At 42.2% G+C, this 19,186-nt stretch overlaps 2 protein-coding genes across 5 annotated transcripts in view; both read right to left on the reverse strand.

Annotated features, from left to right (window-relative positions):
* Positions 1 to 971, reverse strand: part of LOC135519395 (methyl-CpG-binding domain protein 5-like) — a 60,381-nt gene extending 59,410 nt beyond the window's left edge. For 3 of the 4 annotated variants that reach the window (XM_064944592.1, XM_064944591.1, XM_064944589.1), the window contains exon 1: positions 619 to 971. The gene's annotated coding sequence lies outside the window, so the exon portion shown is untranslated. The remainder of the gene's footprint in view (positions 1 to 618) is intronic. The other variant, XM_064944590.1, reaches the window with a different exon arrangement.
* Positions 972 to 3,370: 2,399 nt separating this feature from the next.
* LOC135519397 (activin receptor type-2A-like) overlaps positions 3,371 to 19,186 on the reverse strand; it is a 48,381-nt gene continuing 32,565 nt past the window's right edge. The window contains exons 5-11 of the mRNA XM_064944593.1: positions 10,666 to 10,809; positions 8,955 to 9,098; positions 8,507 to 8,652; positions 8,161 to 8,275; positions 7,790 to 7,928; positions 6,724 to 6,854; positions 3,371 to 6,079 (exon numbers count right to left, since the gene is read on the reverse strand). Of these exons, the coding sequence (XP_064800665.1) occupies positions 5,885 to 6,079; positions 6,724 to 6,854; positions 7,790 to 7,928; positions 8,161 to 8,275; positions 8,507 to 8,652; positions 8,955 to 9,098; positions 10,666 to 10,809 (1,014 nt within the window). The 3' untranslated portion in view covers positions 3,371 to 5,884. The remainder of the gene's footprint in view (positions 6,080 to 6,723; positions 6,855 to 7,789; positions 7,929 to 8,160; positions 8,276 to 8,506; positions 8,653 to 8,954; positions 9,099 to 10,665; positions 10,810 to 19,186) is intronic.

Consider the following 19,186-nt stretch of genomic DNA (forward strand, 5'->3'; position numbering starts at 1 on the left):
GACGGGCTCGTGGTAATGACTGGATAGGAATATTGGAATCAAATACATCAAACACATGGTTTCCATGTGTTGATGCGCCGTTCCAGCAGCATCCACTGGTGACAGTAAGTGTATTTTCTTTTCATTTGTAAAATTATTTTTGATATGATAAGAAAGTAAAGGGCTTTATGTTTCTAAAATCATATCGCAATTGAGAATAGATACACGTTTAGATGGAGTACTTGGCTGTTTACCTCTGAAAATAACAAGGTCCTTGGACCTTTTTAATAAGGATTAACGATAGGCTCTTTAAGAGTACATCTTGGGCTACTAGCTAATGTTAGTTACCTAGCTGCCTTTACTTAAGGAGCTTGCTACTTGCTGGCTACGCTTACTACCCTGTTATTGACGATGACATAACATAAACACAGCACGAACAATTTCACAGCCAAGAACACGCTTAGTGAAGATAGCTACAACTTCAACAGTAGTCCCTGCATGACAGAATACATGTTTTTTCCCACATCTTTGTTGTGCTACTAGTCGCTAACTTAGCTAGCCATTTAGCTAGCTAACCAGCTACAGTAGAGTTTGCAAAAATATATATCTTAAATTTGTAAACTAATATTACACTCTTACCTTAGTTACCTTTTTTCAGATGACAAAAACGACACCCAGCAACCCGAGAATTTAGTAAAAATAACACCATGAACCGAAGCCCTTTGCAGAAATGTCAGTCGAGTCGAGCCAGGGCCAAAATTGAGACAGCCAGAGACCAGGCAGAGGTCTGTTGCTGAGAGGCATGAGTCAGAAATAAGGTTTTAGCATATCCCAAATACCATGCCTTGCATTTAAATAGTCCACATTTTAAGGATTATGTGTTGAGAAATGTTGAAATAAGTCTAGGATCAGGTTAGCTATTCCTTTGAAAATCAAGATTAATGCGCTCCCACGTACAAGTGCCACTGCTCGATTTCTATCGAGCTTGTTGGGAATAGAAATATGGGAGAGATAAATCGCGCATGCGCCACAGCTGGAGCCTGGAAAAAAGGTGTCCCACCATGCAACACAATGTAAATGGTACGCAAGCAAGGTTTAGAGAAAGGGTCTGTGCTATCTGAGATCCTTGGGACGTCCATATGCCATTGAAGTTGAAATGTAGTTATTTAGCAGGAGACATGTTGAAACATTCTTGTATCTTCGAAAGTATTATGGTGCATGCATTCCATAATGCAGGCATATTCTGATTATTGGATAAATTGTGATTATTTTGTATTTATAGTACATCACTGCCAGACAGCTGTTCATAATGCATCCATTGAATGCATTTCATTTGAAAGATTTTCTCCACAACGTTCTATCACAATGTATGGTCTTATTGTATTTTCTATAGGTAGTGTAAATGATAATGTGCGTACATATTTAGTGTATCAGGCCCAGGATGTTCAATTCATGTTCATGCAGCCCAAGGTGTGACAAAGGGAATCTGAGATGCAATGGGCTTTGCTGCCATCTAGTGATCAGATGGAGCTCTCCAGCTCCCTAGGGTGCTGAGATCTACCAAACCACATTCATACTGTACTTAAGCACTGCATCAGAAATTCTGCCAGCTTGGTAGATGAGAGACTGCACGAATCATCCTATTCTCACAATCTATCCTAAATCAGCAGCACAGTTGTAACATTCATTCACAGCCATATGCACATTAATGGGTTTACACAGGTGGTGGGTAAACATTGGATGAATGTTGCTGCCTCTTCCTCAATGCTCCCAGGACAGTGTGGTCTCTGAAATCCCAGACTAACATTGTTAACTCTTAAGGATCCACCCCTTTTTTCCAATTTTCGCCTAAAATGACATACCCAAATCTAACTGCCTGTCGCTCAGGCCCTGAAGCAAGGATATACTGGTACAATTTGCAAGCATATTCTTGGTACAATTTGAAAGGAAACACTGAAGTTTGTGGAAATGTGAAAGGAATGTAGGAGAATATAACACATTAGATCTGGTAAAAGATAATACAAAGAAGAAAAAAAGTAGTATTTTTTTGTACCATAATTTTGAAATGCAAGAGAAAGGTCATAATGTATTATTCCAGCCCAGGTGCAATTTCGATTTTGGCAGCAGTGTATGCACAAATTTCAAGACTGATCCGATGAACCATTGCATTTCTGTTCTAAATTTTGCATCAAGACTGCCCAAATGTGACTAATTTGTAAATTAATAACTTTTCATGTTCAAAACTGCACTCTCCTCAAACAATAGCATGGTATTATTTCTCTGTAATAGCTACTGTAAATTGGACAGTGCAGTTAGATTAACAAGAATTTAAGCTTTCTGCCAATATCAGATATGTCTATGTCCTGGGAAATTGTCTGTTTACTTACAACCTCATGCTAAACGCGTTAGCCTACGTTAGCTCAACCGTCCCACAGGGGACCCACCGATCCTGAAGAAGTTTTAACATTGTGGGAGGCAACCTGTCTGCCTAGGAATATTACAACAACAACAAAAAATGTATATATATATTTTTTTATTGAACCTTTGTTTAACTAGGTAAGCCAGTTAAGAACACATTATTATTTACAATGACGGCCTACCCTGGCCAAACCTAACCCGGACGACGCTGGGCCAACTGTGCGCCGCCCTATGGGACTCCCAATGACGGCCGGTTGTGATACAGCCTGGAATCAAACCAGGGTCTGTAGTGACGCCTCTAGCACTGAGATGCAGTGCCTTAGACAGCTGCGCCACTCAGGAGTAAGTGCACCTGTGTTTTCATACTCAGAACCTCAAAAACAGACAGAACACATTGTTCAGAGCAGTCACTATACTTTATTTTAGTGGGAGAAATAGCATACAATTTATTCTGTACAATATTTAACAATCACTTCCAACCAAGCCCTGAAACTGTTTGTTAAATACTTGCAAAACAAAGGAAAAGATGGCATGTTTATCTTGATTGTAAGATGGCCATTTATGCTTATGGTGAGAATATCGGTAGATAACACAAACCTCAGTTAACAGTGACACAATTTCTATTGTGTGATGACAAAGTAATGTCACCGTAACATAGAAAATAAAAACGCCATAGCTGATCAAATCTCAGGTCATATTCCCACAACATTGTTAATTATACAAGTCTATGGTTGCACCATACAACTCGCCTTCAACACTGATCAATGTTGTGGGAACGTTGAGTGACAGCTAGGATGTCTGTCTGAGGTAAATTATGAGCCAATCCAGGGAGTCTTTACTAGCATAAAGATATATAATAACAATACTTCTTCTGAAAGAGAAGTTAGCATTGTCTGGGCCTTGACATAAATTAATAAAACCATTGTAAAATACAATTACATATAAAATAAACAACAAAAATATTTTGGGTGAATATTATTAACAATAGAAAGGATTTTTTATTCATTTTTTGCCTTGAGACCATATAAAACAACATCATGCTAAAATCACAATCTAAAACAACATTCATATGTACATACTGTGCATTTTCCATCCAGTCATCTACTAATGTCAGAGGGGTTTGGCTTTTAAGGGGGTATAATGTAGGCTAAATGTAATGTGTGCCTCCTTAGAAACATAATGGTGTCATAGAAACAAGTAATGTACTATTTTTTATTTTTTTTACATAAAATAAACCTAGAAACCTTCTGAGGCCAGAGGGAGAGCATCTGTTTAGTGAGATGGAGCATTTGCACAGCAGCAGTGTTTTTTTAAAGTATGGAGAATATGGAAACATAAAGATTGGATTTGACTTTCCTCCTTGGCATCAGTGCTACAGATAATACAGTAAGTATATACCAAAATGGCAGCAGTTGCAAATCTGTCTCCCCTGCTTTTGAAGATTGCTCTGTTGTTGGCTCCCCATATCTACACTCCTGAATCAGTGGCTCAGGTTAGAGAGGAATAGCAAGAGTAGCATAGATGTCAGTGAGTGAGAGAATAATAAACCCTCTGAGCTACAGGCTTAGTCCTACAGATGCAATGACCAATTTAAATCCATAACTTACATATCCTTGTACTATTGAGATGGCATACAGTTATTGCCAGAGAGGATGTGCGGGTTTACAGTCAGAGAATAAACAAAAAACAGCTGATTTCATTGATTAAAAAACAAACGCTACATAGAGATTGAAAGTTGGTGCCATGGCAAGAAGCCACTGTCAGCTCCAACTTTGATTGCATACAGTTAACTGATTAAAAGCGTAGTGTTACTATATCCCTGAATGTTATGTGGTAGGCTATAACAAAATATGTCTGATGGAGAGAAGCATATAATTGAGTCACCAATGTTTTGAGTACAATAGGACTACTAACAGGACATATTCCGGGTTAGAATCTGAAAGCTGCAATTGGCCATTTTAATATTTGTATGTCTTGTCTAAGGAGCACATAGCCAAAGTGGTGGACATGCTGTTAGTGATGGGGAATACAAGATTGAAGGGGAACACATATAGATTTGATCATGATGGCTACTTTAGTAATGTAGAACACCTGACATGATCTGAATAACCCCTCTATATGGACATCTACCTGAAAACCACACCAGCTGTAAAGACCTCATGTAGGTACCCCTTGACTAAGATGTCTCCAAAATAATGGCACGAGAATCAGTCAGCGCCTAAAAGCAGAGAGGACGGGGTCATAGAGTAATGTGTGCTTCCTGAGACGTATTGAAATATGATGGAAATAGCAGACTACAAACAGAAAATACTACAACCAGGGCAGGGAGAAAGAGCAATACCGTTACAGCGGTTTGTAGACATTTCATTTTGAAATCAATAGAGGGTTTCGAACACCTGACACCAGTGTCACACACTTTTACATAGAAAAAAAGGGGGGGAAACATGCGTTTTAAATATTTTGTGGACACCGCAAATCTAATAAGGGAAATGCTTTTTAAATATTTTTTTCTCTAATGTATTCATATTTTCAGGGATTTTCTTCTCAACATGTTTAAACGGTCTAAAAATGTTGGTAAAACAACAACGCTTACAGTCACATTTGAATAGCTGGGGCAACATAAAATACACAAACTAAGGACTTAACAAGGCAAAAACACTGATTTGTGAATGGCCATTTTTGTTGGCATACTCCATCATTTGAAAAAGCTTCAATACCAAACATGTCATCTGAATGTCGATGTCCTGTAGTGGTTTTAGTGTTATGAAGGAAAACATCATTTGTAGGATGTGAAACTGAGGTATACCTTGTTAAGAGACTCAAGAGGTTGATGGTTATTTTTATAGAAATGCTGTGAGGCAGGTCCGGATAAATAACCTTGATTACACTATTTTCTCTCTCTCTGTTGATATATTTACAGCAGCGATACACAGACATTCAGAAGCTGTTTCTTATTGGCATTACAATAGTCATTCATAGAAACACAAAGAGCAAATGTGTTTAAAAACCAAGTTGCCCTTTTTTATACGGAAATTAAATTAACTGTGTTTGTGTCGGGATTCTTCTTCTCTCCTGTTTCTCCTTTTCTTAGAGAAAAAACTGAAGTCAGTCCAGGAAGTATGTTTTCCTTTCTTTTACAAAAAAATTGTAATATCAGCCAAAAGGTCAACTTTAAAATGACTTTGTTCATTGTCAAGGTGCGTCCAGTGTGGGATCTAGATGATTGCTAGTTTGTTTTCCCATCACACCCTCCCATTTTAAAATGACCCAGGCGTGAGGAAGTCTTTAGGCACACTTGTAGCTAAACGCAATAGGAACCAATTCAGACCTGGATAGTTCTCCATGAACCTAGGTCCACTGAGTGATTTTTGCCGCCACCTTGTGTACAATCACAGCGACGGATGTGGAACAAGTCTTGACCCTCTGCTCAGGGAGGTGAGTCTCTGTGGGGTCTGTTCTCCTGTCCTGTGTTCACTCACACGCCTAGTCATAGGCTGGACTCTTTAGGGGGGTAGTCCACGTTGGTAACCATGGTGACAACTGTGACAATCTCCTCGGGCGCAGTGACGTTGTTGAGGCGCTGCATCTGCACCACTCGCTCCTCTACGCACCCCGCCGACAGGCGCGCCTCCGCCTCGTGGTCCCAGCACTCCTCGATTGTCTCACACAGCATAGTCAGACCCTGTGAGGGACAGAGCACACACATTAGCACACACACGTTTACCCTCTGCGACACAAGGGCACAATGACACATAGCAAACGAGGCCCGTGTGGCAGCATGGTGGACAGAGACCAGACACTATTAGCTTAACTAATCTACTGTTACAGATCCACAGATTCGATAGGAGACACTAATAGTGCAGAAACTGTGAGAAGGAGGCTACTCAGCAGACATTTCAGAAATGGCCGCTATCTTCTAGACTGGGTGGGAGAGAAATCAGGCCACAAAGACGGTATCATTCTCCGATCAATAAGTGTCTGCGTTGGGCTCGAGTTAGGATGCTCTGCAGACAGTCGGGATTCAGACAAACCGTCTTAGCTAAACGTAGTCAAGACATAAACAGGTGAGGTAAGCAGTGGCCTGGGCCATGGCAGGAAGAGACAGGCTTATACAGGGAAATTAACATGGAGCTGTAATAGCCCATTGTAATGTTAATGTAAAAAGCTGTTCAGTATTTGTGCTATTTTTTCTGCTCAGCAGAGCTTCTCTGTACTCTATGTCCTTACTGTTCCATGATGATGGGTTTTGGTAGTTGGTGGTAGTCACTGTACTGCCCCTTCAGTCACATTATAGATTAAGATACATAGCGTATATGATCTACTCACCGCGTGTTTCTGCCAGCACTCCCTGAGCGTGGGCCTCAGCTTTTTGTGGACCACTACCTCCTGCATGTCCTCCAGGGATGGGTGCTGGCCAATCTCCTCCTCAAACGGCAGCATGTACTCATCCACTGGGCCTGAACATACACACAGCACAATGTTACACACACATCTCAACACCACAGTGACCCATTCACAAAACAAAATGCAATCAATATAACAATAGTTTATTTGAGCTAATAAAGAACATAAATCAGTGGTCAACTCAATCAGTGCTCTGAATTTCTCATAAGGAATTCAGAGCTGATGCTTTCTGTGGTCTAATTAAGCAATAAGGCACGAGGGGATGTGGTATGTGCCAATATACCATGGCTAAGGGCTGTTCTTATGCACGACGCAACGCAGAGTGCCTGGATACAGCACATAGCCATGGTATATTGGCCATATACCACAAATCCTCAAGGTGCCTTATTGCTATCATAAACTGGTTACTAACGTAATTACAGCAGTAAAAATACATGTTTTGTCATACCCATGGTAAACGGTCTGATATAACTCGGCTGTCAGCCAATCAGCATTCAGGGTTCGAACCAACCAGTCTATTTTATAACAGCTCTTGACCAGTGGAGGTCTCCCTCCGAGCCGGTGAGTTGCTCTGACCAAGCTCTAACTCCAAGTTGACCTCCAGTGATAACCACAGAGTGTTCCACATGCTGACCACCGACACAACTACCCAGGCTAGGCCAGGTCACTACTGCTCCATGGAACCAGACAGACAAAATCCATAACAACCAACTGGCCCCTGGTTAGACAGTGGTGGCCCTTGTCCAGGACTATGGTAGTACTATGGCATTAGCGGACAATCCTCCTGGAGAGCTCCTGGGTATACAGGCTTCTGCTCCAGCCCTACACTTGCACACCTGATTCAGCTAATCAAGGTGCCGAGTAAAGTTAGAACTAAATCCTGCGGTAGGGTAGCTCGCCTGAGAGTAGGGTTGGAAGAGAATCGTGCTCTCCAGGAGAAGGATTGGTCACCCCTAATGTATGGTCCTTCAAGGGAGTGTGCTCTTACCGTCGGCAGCCTTGCAGCGTGCGGCCAGCTCCCACAACACCAGTCCCAGAGCATACATGTCTATCCTCAGGAATGAGTCCCGCTGGAAGTTGATCGCCCCCTCCAGGACCTCAGGGGCCATGTACCTCCGGGTGCCCACCTGGAAATGATAGACAAACACACACTGATTTGTTCGATATCAATATAAATCAATGGTCATGCTTGTTTTGGACAGTTTACAGTCAATTGTAGAATACGGTGTCTAATTTGGCATCAGGCAATACAAAGCACAACTATTGACAAGTGGATTCTATGATGTAGAATGATCCAGTCATTTTGACATCATGGAACCTATCAGACAGTCTCTCCACAACCTACATCCCATCACTCACCTGTCCGTGCGTGTCCCCAGCTGATTTCCCAGCCTCAAACCTCTGGGCCAGGCCAAAGTCAGCGATGCAGGCCGTCAGGTTGGACTTCAGAAGGATATTCTTACTCTTGATGTCCCTGTGGCTCACAGAAGAACAGAAACACACCAATGAGACAACAGACAACATGGGAGAGGAAAGCTACCCATCACTTACAATAATATTATATAATATCTGGAAGCAGAGATATTTTGTTTGTGGAGGAAGGATGTGGATAGAATCATCAAATATAATAGGTTTATTGGAAGACAAGGACATGGAGGATAGATAGGATAGGTGACTGGGGAAGATAGAAGAGCAGGGAGCTGACCTGTGGGCGATGGCAGGCTTGTGTCCATCCTTCAGACCAGGAATGTCTTCATGGAGGTAAGCCAGGCCTCGGGACATGGTCTGGGCTATGTGACACAGCTCGTTCCATGACAACACGTTGGCCTTCAGATAGTCTGTCAACGAGCCCTGGAAATGGAGGCATACAGCCAGTTAATATAACAGCACCTAGCAATGTGCCTCACCTTCAACATGCAACAACAGTCTGACATAATGCCAGCTGATTGTTCTACTTCTAACCACTAGAGGGCATGTTTATTCAACATAGATAAAAAATCATTCAAGTATTCTCTGAAAATTAGGAAGAAACATCATTTTCTTCATGTTTATTGGGATAATTGTTAAATTCTAGCATGAGAACGTTGAATGAGTTCAGCTGAATGTGCTTTGTGTTTGTGCTGTGGTCCTTTGGCCAGCAGGGGGGGCTGTACCTTCTCGTGGTAGGCTGTGATCAGCCACAGCTCTATGTCCATGTTGGTGCCCCTCTTCTCTGCTCCGAGGAAGTGGAGAAGGTTCTCATGCCTCATCCCGCTCAGGTTGTAGATTTCATACTCATTGTGCCATGACTGCTTGTCCTGAGGATGACAAACAAGGCCACAGATTCACTACAAAGTGAAATGTATAACAACTAGTGAGTATTGGACCCCCCCACCCACCCATTATTAGATTGCAAAGTATTTGGTAGGGTAAACAAATTGTCAAAAGACGGCAAAAAAAAACATTTATTTAACTGGTTAAAACAGTATAATATACAGTCAGGTCCAAAATTATTGGTCCCCTTGATAAAGATGAGCAAAAAAGATGAGCGGGCGCTGCGACATTTCCTTTTCAATCATGATTGCATTTTTTAGTTACACCTCAACTCAAGTTGGTTCTGTGCCCTCCACTTCTTTCCAAAAAAGACAGTATAAATAAATAATTCAAATATCGAGCTATATTGTATGCTCAATTATTTTTGAAAATTATATCCTTTTATCCTAATACAATTGCTAAGAGAAAGAGATTTTGTTTAAAAAGTAATTAAAAAAACGATCTATCTAAAACAGATAGGGGTCAACATGACTGTTTTTCAATTATCCAGCACCCTCACATTGTGAGGATAACGATACTGAGGCTTTTTCTAAAATGTTTAATGCGATTGGAGAACACATTGGGGTGATCTTAGACCATTCCTCCATACAGAATCTAAAGATCCTTGATATCCTTTGTCGGCACTTCTGGACGACCCTCTTCAATTCAAACCACAGGTTTTCAATGGGGTTCAAGTCCAGAGACTGAGCTAGCCATTGCAAAAAGTTGATTTTGTGGTCAATTAACCTTTGGTGGATTTTGATGTGTGCTTAAGAGTTATCGGCATGGTGGAAGATCCACCTGCAGCCAAGTTTCAGTCTCCTGGCAGAGGTAACCAGGTCTAAAATGTTCTGGTACTTGGTAAAGTTCATGATGCCGTTGACCTTAACAATGTCTCCTGGACCAGTGGAAGTAGCCCCATAACATCAAAGATCCACCACCATATTTTACAGTAGGTATGAGGTTCTTTTCTGCATATGCATCTGTTTTTCGACACCAAACCTACCACTGGTGCGTGTAGTCAAAGAACTCTATGTTCAAGTCATCTGACCATAGTACCGCCTGGAGTTTGCTAAACAGCATTGGCACTTGGATTGGAACTTGTGCTATGGATGATGAAAATAGAGCTCTTTTGACCTGTCATTAAAAATATATATATTTTTTAAATTACTTGTTAAACTAAATATTTTTCTCTGAGCAATTGTATTAGTATAATGTAAAAAAAAAAAAAAAAAAAAAAAAATCTTAGTATACAATATAGCTCAGTATTTGGATGATTTATTTTATAGTCTTTCTTGCTCATCTTTATAAAGGGTGTCAATAATTATGGACCTTACTGTATGCATGTTCTGTCATTATGTTAGTTAGTGCTTAGTGGTCAATCGAGGCCACTGTGGGTTTAGTGATTGGCCTCTAAGCTAAAGGGCTGGTCAGCCCAGGAGGATTAGTAAGGGCCTGGAACTTTAAGGCAGACAACGCTCTCCTCTCTCTCCCAAAGAAGCAGGGAAAGCCACCCTCCCATAGCCCTGCATTCTGCTGCAGTTGGTTAGTTAGTGTCTAACAGTACTGTACCTGAATGGGGAAGATTTTGACAGCCACATAATCATTGAGTAGCTGAGCCTTCCACACGCAGCCGAAGCGCCCCCTGGCTTTGATCTCAATCAACTGCAATGGCTTCTGACCCAGGATGGGGGAAGGGGGCATGGGCCCTGGGTCCTACAAAGGAGAGGAGAGAAAAAGACACATCAACCTCACTGTTTATTACACAGCGGCCAAGTATCAAGTGCAACGCTTTGCATATCGGCAAACTACAGTGACTAAAGAAGTAAGATACAAAATGGCTGCAGTGTAGCATGGTCAATGGTTGGGCCATAACCTCAAGTCAAAGAAAAGGGAAACTTTAGAGCAGCTGCTGGGCGCTATGAAGCTTTGACAGAAGGGGCTTATGGGGGCTAGGGAAGTGGTGAGCTTGTTAAACTTAATCACCAACCTCTGTCTCCTCTCTGGACTACTGGATGAGGCCTGACCTACTTAATGTAGAGTAGCAGGGGACGGACTACTCTGACTGACTACTGCAGCACGTAATTATTCAACAGGGATGCACAGTCCTGGTCTGCAAGGAATCTAGTACCTGATTCACACTAAAGGGCCGGGTCAAACCGTACCGTGCTGGCTAGGATATTTTCTTTTCACATTGTTCTTTCTGGCTCAGTTTGGCTCAGTAGTGTAAAAAATGATCTACCAGTCCAGGTGCGTCAATAGCCCCTTTGAAAGATAACAGAGGTGGGTTGATTTTCTAGTTTGTGGGAACTACAGGTAATGGGACTACAGTTCCTGATCTGGAACTAGGAGTTCACATGGACTAGCCTGGGCCTTTCATGTCTATATAGCTCTGGTCTGTGCTACCCATAGATCATGTTTTATAGACATATCCTTCATAGCTCCAGACAGTACTAAAGAGAGATCTTTACCTTGATTCCATCAAGGAAGAGATCTACAAAGGCAGGCTTATGATGTTGATGACAGACCGGGGTGTTCTGGTCGCAATACTGACTGAGCATGACCTTTATGTGTCTACAGAATGTGGTGTAGGTCTACAGACTATTGTATGTTGAACCTATGGGTTTATGTCCGGAAGTGTAGGTGGGGTGGTCATATGGCTGTGTGTGTGAATGATTCTGACCAGGACCTATAGGCCTATGGTGACCTTTTCCATCAGCTAAAAAACATTTGTCAGCAGAAGCGATGGTCTGTTTCCCGTGTAAACTGTCTGTGTGGGGTGGTGAGTCTCTGGGCCTCTTATCAAAGCAGAACATCTCTGCTGCTACCTAACTCACTCACAGACCTGAAGGACCACAATATCTACAGCCTGCAGGTCACATAATAATATTGTGTTCATTATTTGTCCTCTAATGGTTGAGTTGAACAGCAAGGAAAGTAGTGAACCTCTATATCTATACAGAATGGTTGTCCTTCCCCATGGGGTGTACACATAATGGCCTGCATGCACATTGCTACTGTATGTGTACAGCCACAACGGGAAGGGAACAAAGAATACACTGATTAATGACAGCAAAGGGTGGAACAGGAAGGAGGAGGGACACCAAGTGAAAGAGGGAAACATTTAGGGCAGGATATATAGGCTTGGCCTAAAGCATGCAGCTCAGGCCTAACTCCAGCTACACCCTGCACTTCCAGCTGCGTTCACAATGTTCAAGGTCATGTTTACATTTCCATTCTCTCAAGTGTCAATCATTGCACAGGCACTGCTAAAAATGAAAACAATGCAATTTTATGGTCCAGTTGTCCCTGTAGGCTGGGACAGGGCGGAGAGGCTAACATTTATCATCTTTATGAGTCATTCTTTTGTCTTCAACAGGCAAATCAATACTGTTGTTTACAAGATATTGATAATGGTTATCCTTGTACTGACTTAGTTATAAAGCATACCAGCAGGTGGTGGTTTGCTTCTGTTCAAAATGGTTATTTGGTTATTTTATATTTAAGAAGCCTGTAACTTTGTGTCTGTGTGTGTTCTTAGCCACCATTCTCCCACCTCTCCCTTCCACCCCACATTGATATTAGCCACCATATCAATTAATTCACCATCACGTTCTTTGGCTGCATTCATAGCATGCTCGGTCTCTTGCGTTCCAACCACTGAGGCATCGGTCCATGCACTTCGACTCTGCTGCAGAATCCCAAGCAGGACAGTGGATTTAACATATATCCGTGCACTATAAAACACCATTAAGGAAAGTAAAATACAGTGCGCCTTTACAACTGAAATAGAAATGGATAGTGTATTTGAGGAGGTGGCAGGCTCAGGCTTGAGGGATATGATAAATCATATTCATAAGAGATGCAAAAACAAATCCAACCAATAAACAGTCCTCAGTGAACAGATTGTAGCCAATTGCTGAATGAGAGAGACTTCTCTTACCTCTATCATAATATGAAAGGCGTGCTAGTTAAGGAAAGAAAACAACATTTCCAGCATGAGAGACATGGATGCACAGAGAGTGGCAAAATAAATGACAATTGAGCTGATGACCTATGGACCAAGGATATAACACCACTCCTCTCCTTGTTATGACCTGACCTAGGATCAGGGACACCATGGTTTGTCCTGGGAGTCAACCATGCCTTCAACTGACCTCAATTCAGTTCACTGGAAGCTGTGGAGGCGAACAACAGGAGTGGGCCATTTTTACAAAGCAACATCTGGAATGAGTAACCAGTCAACCGTGAGTTCCACTGCTCACCTGCAGCCAAGTTTTCAAGTCACGACAGCATCTGAGAGTCCATTAGGCCGCCTGTCTGCCTGAGAAAGCTTTCTATTTCTCTTTACTTTACACCCTGTTACAAAACCATCATATTGAAGCGCCAGCCAATTCATTCCTACACCATTCACACACAACTGGCTAAAGGCAATAGGGGTGAAGTGAGTGACTAACAGTACTCATGGCTAAGGCAATAGGGGTGAAGTGAGTGACTAACAGTACTCACGGCTAAGGCAATAGGGGTGAAGTGAGTGAGTGACAGTACTCACGGCTAAGGCAATAAGGGTGAAGTGAGTGAGTGACAGTACTCACGGCTAAGGGAATAGGGGTGAAGTGAGTGAGTAACAGTACTCACGGCTAAGGCAATAGGGGTGAAGTTAGTGAGTAACAGTACTCACGGGGTAAATCATACCTACTAATGGTGTGTGTCACAATGGCACTATGTTTAGCGTGTGTGTGAGGAGATAGGCTACTGCTAACTCCAGGTTTTCAAGCCCAGCTATGTGTGCATATGACAGAGTGTTCAGCCCCAGGATGCTATAAAAATGACAAGTTGACGGTAAGCATTTCAGTGGCTGCCAACAATTCCCCCAGAATTCGCAATGGCTGTTAGAGAGTGTGATTACGCTTCTGGTCCCTTCCCTCCCCTGACACACCGCCAAGCGAGCACACACTGTTCTCACAAGCACACGATCATGCGCACGCAAATGTGCACAAACACACACCCCTGGCAGCACTGCTGCAGCTAAATGCTACTGTAGCATGTAAATGAATTCGAGTGAGTGTGTGTGACTCAGTAAGTGTGTGAGTGAGTGAGCAAGTGATGCATGTGTATGTGTGTGCAAGCACGTAAGAGCCTGCACAAGACATAAAGCTCATGAGAATGTCAGAGAGTCAAGACTAGAGTATAAATAAGAGTATAAAATAAAATTCCAAGCAATGGTAACGCATGTGAAATAAAGCTGACCAAGGACTTAAAAGGTCCCAGGTGGCAGTAAGCGAAATACGACAAGACAGGTGCACTCTGCTTGATTTGTCTGTCTGTCACTTCAGTGAGACCTTGGTAGTGGAGAGAAAGCAAGTGTTGGAAGGACATTAAGTAGGGTTAAAAGCCCTTGCGCCCTCTCTCCTCTCCCTCTCCGCTGAAGGACATGCTTACTCAGAGGGTGCCTTTAGAAGGCTGATGAATAATGAACAAGCATTCCTCTCCTCTCTTATCCCGCTCTTTTCCTCTCGGATCACATTGCACTCCGGGAATGGAGGTTGAGCCCTGGCCAAACAGCAAACCAAAGGAGTGACCAATCAGTGTGTGTGTGTCCCCACAAGAATAGTAAACAAACAAAAATGTGATCAACTGTGGACATTTTGTTAGTCCCACAAGGGCAAATGTTATTTTCTATGGGGTATAATTTGTGTTAGAATTAGGTTTAAGAGTGTCATGACTTGCCCTGGGGGGAGGATCATAGGCCCCCCCTCTCTCTCCACAGTTTTATGACTTTACGACAGGTCATAAATTCCTGGTAGAAACTGCCATGCAGTATTGAGGGAGAGTCTACCAGAACAAAGAGCTTCTCTTAGTTCAAAACTCCTAATCACCAAAGTGGGGGAATTAAACAATATTTCTACTTTTTGAGAATGTGGGAATGGTCCGTGGACACTTAAGGGACAGTCATGACGTGTGTGTTTCATTTGGTGATCTCATGAAGGACGGGAAACACACAACTGTATCTCTTAAAGGATACATTTCCCAGCTGTCAGGTTTACATCTAAATATTGTGAAACGTATGTGAATCAACATGAAACTATTTGTGAAAAGATGTGATGTTAACCTTCTAAATGAGAAACAATGGGTTTTCATACAAAGTTAACCAAGTCAGTTACCACACCCACGTGAGCATAGACATTAAGTCGGCATCATGGACCGCCCTTTTCTCTGACGTGTATAAAATCCAATCCTGACGAAATTCACACCAGACCAAAACATGCCAGGTGACGTTGGTGTGTGAAATGGTTTAAACTACAACTCTACCAAAGAACAAGTCAGAGAACGCCGGGACAGGAGTCCCCACGTTGGAATGGCTACAATTCTATAGGCCACAGAGACCATACAGCTGTAGTTTTGGCTACACGGCTGAAAACGGTTAAACTCATAGACTATCGATCACTACAGAATAAGAGCAAATCTTAGACGTATAATTACTAGTCTGCAGCTAGAAGTCTAGAACGAGAATAGCGACAACCGCCGAAGCATCTATTCTATGATAACATTTCCAAATGGTACTCTGAAGTAACCATTCTAACCACCTATAACCACGAAAGATATTGTGACTTCTGAGAAAGTTAACCAGATGAACTCTACAGGACGATCAAGTGTTTTCAACGGAGAGACAACAACGGCATACGGGCGAAAATATATACATTGCAATTATTCTCGAATGAGTGGCCGTTCATGTGCAAAGGATTAGCATTTCAATGATTCTAATTATCCACTATGTGTAGTGAATCCATCTTGTCTTTCCCACTCTTTCTCAGTCCCCACCCCTTTCCTTTGTCTACCAAGCCGTCATATCGGCTTAGCCCACTAGGGTCTTTTCTATCATTGTTAGTAACCAATATCTACTGTTTGCTTGTTATGTAATTCTGTGTGATTATTTATGTATTTATTTAGTTAGTTAGTAAATAAATAAATAAATAATTAAGCCAATTTGTATATCTTTGATTCATGGGGTTTGTGACGTTCAGTAATGAGAATTGATGAGGCAATTAATAATCATTAATGGAAGACTAATTGATAAGATATTAAAATATCTGAAGAATTATATTTCGGGAAATTATAACTCTAATGCTAAACATTTACCCGTGGTGACCCGACTTCCTAGTTAATATTTACATGATTAGTTTAACCTTTCCAGGGCAGGCGTTCTGCTAGCGGAACCCCTCGACAACATTCCACTGAAAAGGAAGGGTGCGAAATTCAAAAATATATATTTTTAAATATGTCACTTTCACACATTAACCACGTAATAATTCAACCTAGATAATTGATTTGATAATATACAGTCTTCACATTTAATGATAGTCCAGACACAACAGGAGTTATGGTTAGTTTTAGGGTTGGAGTTTAGGTTTGGTTTTGAGGTTTGGGTTAGGGATAGGGATTTGGAAAATAGAATTTAGAATGGTTATAAATAGTGTCCCCACAAGGTTAGTTAAACAAGACTGTGTAGGTGAGCATTCAGCTAGTCGATAGTGCACGCAATGCAGAGATTTAGTGTTAATCTTTACTATGGTTCTGCTGTGCAATCGATGTGATATATGGTAATGGACCAGCATGCATAGTGTAAATGCATAGCTCAACTTGTTTGGGAAGAATGCATGGCATGAAAAGCACTTCATGTGCAGCTATATATATATATATATATATATATATGACTCCTGCTTGGTGTAGATGGTCCAGTAGATAACAGCAGAGCAAGAGAGCTGCAGTATGGGTGTGGGAAGCCAGCATTAACGAAAACATGGCTTGTTATTGATCAAATTCAGGCATGTCTCATTGACCTGCGTGCAGCAAGCCTTTTTATAACCGGGGGAGGGGGGGAGTGAGCGGGCAGAGGGAGAGAGTGAGGGAGGAAAGAAAAGAGAGCGAGAGCATGCATTATTAAACCAACCCTCCCCCTCTCCTCTCCGAACGAGTGAACGCTTTCCTGTACTCAGTGTTCTGTGCTGTGGTGCGGGTGATGATGAGTGGGCGAGGACCACACACACACACACACACTTTAAACCCCAATGATTATCAGGTACTGTACTTGCATAGAACGGCCAGGCCATACTGAGAAATAACCACACATCATAGGGAGGCCTAACCAGCCTTTCTTCGATCAGAATTGCAGTGTACACTGTACACTCATACCAAGATAGATGGTATCTCATGTACAGCATGTCTGTGTCTTCTGACTAATATAAAAACCCATGAAGTGGACTAAAAATTGGTTCTAAAAGCAGCCTTGATGCTCCATTGTCAGAGAAGTCGGGCTCATTGTAAAGAGAGGTTGAGGGCCCCTCGCCCCAGGAACCTCAGAAGGTGTCAATGTGACCTCTGACTTACGGAAATGGGCATAACTGTAAAGGACAACTCTGCCACTTTATAAACAGTTATTATGCTGTTAGTATACTGTATATGCATTACTATTTAATGCACATTTTGATGTTTTATAGTTTTTGTTAGTCATACTGCACGATTCCTATTTTTTGTTATTTTGAAGCATCTGTACTGCCCTCGTCTACAGTCACCAACTACTTTGCAGACAAAGTTCAGTGTGTCAAATCGGAGGGCATGCTGTCCGGTCCTCTGGCAGTCTCTATGGGGGTGCCACAGGGTTCAATTCTCGGGCCGACTCTTTTCTCTGTATATATCAATGATGTTGCTTTTGCTGCGGGCGATTCCCTGATCCACCTCTACGCAGACGACACCATTCTATATACTTCCGGCCCGTCCTTGGACACTGTGCTATCTAACCTCCAAACGAGCTTCAATGCCATACAACACTGCTTCCGTGGCCTCCAACTGCTCTTAAAAGCTAGTAAAACCAAATGCATGCTTTTCAAACATTCGCTGCCTGCACCCTGGATGGTTCCGACCTTGAATATGTGGACATCTATAAGTACCTAGGTGTCTGGCTAGACTGTAAACTCTCCTTCCAGACTCATATCAAACATCTCCAATCGAAAATCAAATCTAGAGTCGGCTTTCTATTCCGCAACAAAGCCTCCTTCACTCACACCGCCAAACTTACCCTAGTAAAACTGACTATCCTACCGATCCTCGACTTCGGCGATGTCATCTACAAAATAGCTTCCAACACTCTACTCAGCAAACTGGATGCAGTTTATCACAGTGCCATCCGTTTTGTCACTAAAGCACCTTATACCACCCACCACAGCGACCTGTATGCTCTAGTCGGCTGGCCCTCGCTACATATTCGTCGCCAGACCCACTGGTTCCAGGTCATCTACAAGTCCATGCTAGGTAAAGCTCCGCCTTATCTCAGTTCACTGGTCACGATGGCAACACCCACCCGTAGCACGCGCTCCAGCAGGTGTATCTCACTGATCATCCCTAAAGCCAACACCTCATTTGGCCGCCTTTCGTTCCAGTTCTCTGCTGCCTGTGACTGGAACGAATTGCAAAAATCGCTGAAGTTGGAGACTTTTATCTCCCTCACCAACTTCAAACATCTGCTATCTGAGCAGCTAACCGATCGCTGCAGCTGTACATAGTGTATCGGTAAATAGCCCACCCAATTTTACCTACCTCATCCCCATACTGTTTTTATTTATTTACTTTTCTGCTCTTTTGCACACCAATATCTCTACCTGTACATGACCATCTGATCATCTATCACTCCAGTGTTAATCTGTTAATAAATTGTTATTATTTGCCTACCTCCTCATGCCTTTTGCACACAATGTATATAGACTCTTTTTTTCTACTGTGTTATTGACTTGTTTATTGTGTTATTGACTTGTTTATTGTTTACTCCATGTGTAACTCTGTGTTGTCTGTTCACACTGCTATGCTTTATCTTGGCCAGGTCGCAGTTGCAAATGATAAGTTGTTCTCAACTAGCCTACCTGGTTAAATAAAGGTTAAATAAATAAATAAATAAATACTACGATTCCCAGGGTGCATTTTGTCACCCATGAAGCAATGCTCAGCTTAGTCAGCCACTTAGCTTGCTGGCTATCAGGCCCAGAAGAAAGTTTAGTCTAAATATATTGCTTGTATCATAAATTATAAGTACATTTCACAT

This window comes from Oncorhynchus masou, chromosome 29 (genome assembly GCF_036934945.1).
Source record: "Oncorhynchus masou masou isolate Uvic2021 chromosome 29, UVic_Omas_1.1, whole genome shotgun sequence".
Lineage (NCBI taxonomy): Eukaryota > Metazoa > Chordata > Actinopteri > Salmoniformes > Salmonidae > Oncorhynchus > Oncorhynchus masou.